Here is a 6,000-nt window from a genome sequence, read left to right as displayed (position 1 = left end):
AGCCTCCTCAGGGGAAGGCGGTGGCGAAAGAACAAACCCTTGCCAAGAAGACCCCATGGATGGACCCACTGCCTTAGGGTCGCCATAAGTCGGGAAGGACTTGAAGACACACAACAACAACAACAACAACAACAACAACAGGGGGTTCGGCGTGAAAGGGGGACTTGGGAGAAGAAGGTGGCGGGGAGGGGGAAGAGAGAGATGTAGGGTCTTTCTGTCGAGAGTCGTTTGAGCGTCAGACTGGAGAGCAGGGTTCGAATCCCGACTCCTCTATGTGTAAATCCACATTATGGACAAGTCGCATTTGGGCAAGTCGCGTTCTCTCAGCCTCCTCAGGGGAAGGCGGTGGCGAACCAGCCAAGGACGCCATACAGAGCAGGGTTCGAATCCCGACTAGTAAACCCACATTTTGGGCAAGTCGCGTTCTCTCAGGGGAAGGCAGGGGCGAACCAAGCCTTGCCAAGAAGAACACCTCACCAGGGGTCCACCGCCTTGGGGTGGCCATAAGTCGGGCAGGACTTGAAGGCACACAAACAAGAACAAGGAAGGGAAGGGTGGGGGTTCGGCATGGCGTGGCGGGGCTTTGGTTCCCGGGGGTCGGGGCCCGAAGCCTGCAAGCCCTTCCCTCCCCGCCTGGCTCCTTCCTCCTCCTCTCCTCCTCCTTGTCTCCAGGCGAGGCGCGGCTGAGGCGGTGGCGGGGTCGCTCCCCTCGCCTCCCTCCTTCTCTCTCTTTCCCTCTCTCTCGTTTTTCTCCTTGAGCGGAGGGTGCTTTTTCCTCTGGACCAGGCGCTTGGCGGCGGCGAGGGGCGAGGGGCGAACGTGCGACCAGGCTTAAAGTATGGCCAGCAAAGATGGTTTCTGCCAAGGAGCCCGCGGTCGCCAGGATGAGGATGTCTTCGGGTCTGGCTGCCACCGCCTTCATCCTCTCCTGCTGGAGCTTGGCGACTTGGTGAGGGGCGACCCCCGACCCTACATTTCCCTCAGCCCCCCCTGGACTCCGGATTAAGGGGAACAAAAACCTGGGGGGGATTTAGGGGGACTAAACCAAACCACCTTCCTCATCCTCACCCTTGATCCCCCTTGATCCCTCTTTCCTCTCTCTCAACATTTTTGTATCGATTTATGTTCTGTCTCTCTTTATGTCTGGATTTGATGGATTGATTGACAGCCTCGCCGCGCTCCCGGGACAGCTGAAGAAAGAGGAGAAATTGTGGCCGGAGAATTTCACCCGCATCCTGGACCGGCTCCTGGATGGTTATGACAACAGGCTCCGTCCTGGATTTGGGGGTATGCTGCCTGCCTGTCTGTCTGTGTCCTGAGTCTCCCGTTGTGTGTCTTTGGTCTGTCAGGGGGAATAATAATAATAATAACCGCCTTATAGGTATGCTGCTCCTGTGCCTTTCGGAACCAAAAGCAAAAGTAACCGTTATGATCGCTGTTTCTTGAAGCTGCATCCACACTGGGGATATAATCCGGTTTGGCACCGCTTTGAAAAGTGTGTTGGCTCAAGGCTATGGAATTCTGGGAGTTGGAGTTTGTTGTGGGGCCCTGAGCGGAGCCCCACAACAAACTCCAACTCCCAGAATTCCATAGCCTTGAGCCAACACACTTTAAAGATGCCAAACCGGGTTATATCCCCTGTGTCCTAAAAGGGAAAGAAGAATAGACCAGAGAGCCTGCTTCTTTCCATCTTATCTCTCTCCCTCCCAAATCCTCTGTTCAGACTGTTGGAGCCAAAGCAGTGTCTGGAAATGCCCAAACCAGACACTGGCTTTTGGAGTGCATCTGCTCTAAAACCAATCCATCCAAATTCCATCACATGTGAACAGGAGTTAAAGGGAGAAGTTTTTCTGCCTCCCCTTGTCAGTCAAACTCTCTCTCTCAATCTCCCTTTGACACACAAACTGTGCACTCTCCAATCCAGGGAGATAAGCAACTGCTGGACAGATTCCCTGCCAGTTTGTGGTCCCTTCTCTGATTCTGCCACAGCAGGGGAGAATAGGGAAAGGAAAAAGAAAAGAGAGAGAGAAGGATTGAGCAGCTGCCTCCCTCCCTTCCTCCTGCTTCATCTGTGGATCTTGTACAACACGATGAGAGATAAGTTGGGAGTCGGTTGCCTGGATCCTGCCACTTTGGGGGCAGCGAATGGCTTGGCATTCTGTCAGAGGAGAACGAGTGCAGCTGCTGCTTCTCGCTGAGAAAACACACACCCGCACACTCTGACGCTCCAGCAGCGAGGATGGGAGGAAAGAAACCACGATGCTATAAACAAAGGCTTGACATCTTGCACCTGACACCAGCCTTGAGCCTGGCAACAATGCTCTGGGTTGGTCCAAAATCCCATACAGAGCGGCAGAGGAGGCTAAATGCTCCCTTCTTTAACAAGGGAGCCCTTCATGTGTCCCAAATCTCATACACACACACACACACACACACACACTTTAATGAGGGACACCCTTCATGTGTCCCAAATCTTATATATAGATACACACACACACACTCTTTAATAAGGGACATCCTTCATGTGTCCCAAATCTCTCTCTCTCTCTCTCTCTCTCTCACACACACACACACATATACACACACACACAGACACACACACTTTAATAAAAGACACCCTTCATGTGTCCGAAATCTTATATATATAAGCGTATAACTGTGTGTGTGTGTGTGTGTGTGTGTGTGTGTGTGTATACACACACACACTTTTCCTTCTGATTTGCTAACATCAGCTTCTCCCATTTTTAATCCATCCCTCCACCTTCTCTTGGTTGGCAACTAGTGTTGGACTTAACAGGTTGAGCCACTGAAATTTGAATAATCTCAAAGGCCAGATCAGTAGGTGGAGGTTTGGGGTTGTGTGAGTGGAGCCCAGACTGTGTTTAAAAGTCCTACACTGAGACTCTGTTGCTTCCTTCATGATGAAGGAAGGAAGGCTTGCTTAAACCCTTCCTTGTTGCTGGAGATGGCTATATGTCAAACTGTAGGATGAGGCGATGGAGAGATATTTCTGGGGCTACTATGCAATCCCGATACTGAGGAAGATTTTTGACTAGGCTTGTTCTGTGAAAACATGGTGCGTCTTTCTTAAGTGCTTAGTTTAGACATGTGATACACCTACGCTGGCATCTATGCCCATCATTTCCATATATGTCATTTTCCAGTACAGGCACAAACTTCATAGGAAAGCAACTTGAGGCTATATTGGTTATTGCTTATTTTAGACATCTTTCCAGGGGAGCTGGTCTTTCTTTGAGGTCTGCCTGAGATCAGGAAGTGTAAGCAGCTAACCTTCTTAAAGCATTAGAGGCAATCAGTTATATATAAATGCAGCTGTTTGCATTTCCTAGTTTTTGCCATTGCATGTTTCTTTCCTTAGTTGGAAGCTATGAAGCTGTTGTTCATTAACACAAGTATATTATGCTTGTCCCAGATAGTAGCAGGTGCATCAATGAGGTGATATCATTTTACTTGGCTAGCTTCTGTTAGTGTAAGGTGATGAATGCTTTGGTGTTACAAAGAGCACTTTCCAGGATCCAAAGAACTGGGACACTCATTACACACCCATAGAAACCTTTGGGCTTCGGTGTCTTAAAAAGCAGTTCCCTCTGTCATGTGGCAAATCACTTTTGAAAATGAATGGGTTTTTAAAAAAGTGATAGGATATGTAATAGGGCATGGAAACCTTCTGTTTAAGGTGTCTCTCTGTGTTTGAATCTCCATTCATGCCCATTGTGTGGCGTGGGATTTACTCTTCAGTAAATTTGGGATCGTACTCTTCAAGCAGTTCTTTTGGTCCTGTCCCACATTTTATCTACCTGATGCCTTCTATTTGCTGTGTTGGGATGAAATTCTGTTGTGAGTCCCAACTAGGTCCTAATTCAATGGAAATGTGATAAATCAGCACTCACACAAGTTCCATTTCTTCAGTAGATCTACTGGTACTCTGGTTGGCACTAACAACTGGATTTAGTTCAGGAGTGGAAATGGTACAGCCTTCCAGATGCTGTTGTACTGAAATCCCTTGCATCCATTCCCTCACCATCAATTATGCTGGCTACAGCTGTTGGGAGTTACAATTCAAACAACTGGAGAGCAGCAGTATTATTCTCTCTGATTAGGCCCATGGACTGCAAATCACATTAGCCAGAGTTGTTTAGAGTTGTATTCCAACAGATGGTTGTCCTCCAGCCCAGAAAGTGTAGAGCACTATGTTGAAGGATATCCATCTGCACAAACTTTGTTTCATGCACAAACATATTGAAAAATATTAAATTACCATCAGGCTATGTGTATAAGGTGTATATGAAACATAAATGAATTTTAAGTTTAGACTTGGGTCTCATCTCCAGAGTATCTCATTATGTATATGTAAATACTCAGAAATCTCCCAAACTCTGAAATCCAAAACACTTCTGGTCCCATTCAAAGATATAGCTGTATTTGTCTGTAGAATCAGTAAGTAGGGAGATCTTGTAATACATTTGAGACTAACTGAAAGAAAGAAGTTGGAAGCATGAGCTTTTGTCGACTTAAGTCTACTTCCTTAGATGCATGTGGTCCCAAGCGTTTCAGATAAGAGAGGCTGAATCTGTATTTCAGGTAAATAGTGGTGCAATCCCATTTTAAGAAAACATTTCAAACAACAATTTTGTGATGTTTAAAGGGTCCAAAGTCCTGTAATATTGCCTTCTGCTCATCTTGTATTTCTTCTTCCTACAGATGTTAAATGTTATGAGGACTAAAAAAAGTGGGGGGCAAGTTGAAAAATGAAATTGTGACCATATTTGTTTGAAGAGACTGTAACATTTGCATTAGTAAGTAATTGTGGTTCTTAACAGCTGGGGATATGGTATCAAGGTGTTGAACAAACAGGTGTATTAACTCCTAATCAGGTATGGCTGGAGGCTTCCTTGTTAGTGGGGCAGTGAATCTGTTCCAGGTTTCAGTTTGGATTTGAAAGGGCTATGTAAGGTTTGGTGTAGTTATTCGCTATTGTGTTGGCTTTGATTCATGGTGATCTCTGAATGGGAGATCTCTAAAGGTTACAGTCATAGACAGTCTACTCATGTTTTCCAGACTGGGCCTGTAACTTCCTTTATTGAATCAATCTATCTGTACTATGGTCTTCCTCTTTTCCTAGTGCCTTCCACTTTTCCAAGCATTATTGTCTTTTCTACTGAGTCATGTTAGCTCATGATACACCTAAATAATAATAATAATAATAATAATATTTATTTGTATTCTGCTTTTTCACAAAGAAATCAAAATGGATTCCAACAGTATAAATGAAACATCAAACAGTTAAAAATTACAATTTAAAACCCCCCAAACCCCAACCCTCCCCCCAATCATAAAAAGAGATTAAACAACAAAAAATTGAAAACTGTCCAATAGGAATACACTAAAATTTTGGGCAGATTAGCGCAAGAAATGAGTCTTCCTCTAGAGGAGGAGGGGAAAATGGGAGTGATGGAATCAATAAATTTTGATATCGGTATCAATAGAGGGAGGAGGCAAGTCTAATGGATCTAACCTGGTCTGGAAAGGCCTGCGGGAAGAGATCCATCTTAATAGCCTTTTAAAAAGGCTTGTAAGGTGTTAATATGGTGGATCATGTCCAGCAGGTCGTTCCAGAGCCTGGGAGTGGCTGATGAAAAGGTCCTCTGGGTCACCACTGAAAGTCTGGTCTTCTTAGTTTGTATCAGATTCTTCCCAGAGGACTGAAGTATGCGGGGAGGATTATATGGAAGTTGATGCTCCTTCAAGTAGTCAGGATCCAAGCCATGTAGGGCTTTAAAGGTTAGAACCAACACCTTGTATCTTGCCCGTAAACTGATAGGCAATCAGTGGAGAGATTTTAGAACTGGTATAATATGGGCAGTTCTGGATGTGCCCATGACCAGCCTAAAGTACCTAAAGTACAATAGCTTCAGTTTAGCCATTTTGACTTCTCCTGAGGGTTCAGCCTGGAGAGTTGAATCTGGATTGCCTAAATTC

The 6,000-nt window shown here is 45.6% G+C and overlaps 1 protein-coding gene across 1 annotated transcript in view; it reads left to right on the top strand.

Moving 5' to 3' along the window:
• Positions 1–761: 761 nt before the first annotated feature.
• The window catches only part of GABRA4 (gamma-aminobutyric acid type A receptor subunit alpha4), an 81,976-nt gene continuing 76,737 nt past the window's right edge, over positions 762–6,000 (top strand). The window contains exons 1-2 of the mRNA XM_089526960.1: positions 762–949; positions 1,169–1,287. Of these exons, the coding sequence (XP_089383086.1) occupies positions 852–949; positions 1,169–1,287 (217 nt within the window). The 5' untranslated portion in view covers positions 762–851. The remainder of the gene's footprint in view (positions 950–1,168; positions 1,288–6,000) is intronic.

This window comes from Sceloporus occidentalis, unplaced genomic scaffold, assembly GCF_023333645.1.
Source record: "Sceloporus occidentalis isolate IW3139 unplaced genomic scaffold, rSceOcc1.0.p SCAF_5, whole genome shotgun sequence".
NCBI classification, from domain to species: Eukaryota; Metazoa; Chordata; class Lepidosauria; order Squamata; family Phrynosomatidae; genus Sceloporus; species Sceloporus occidentalis.
This window is presented reverse-complemented; position numbering and strand designations above follow the sequence as displayed.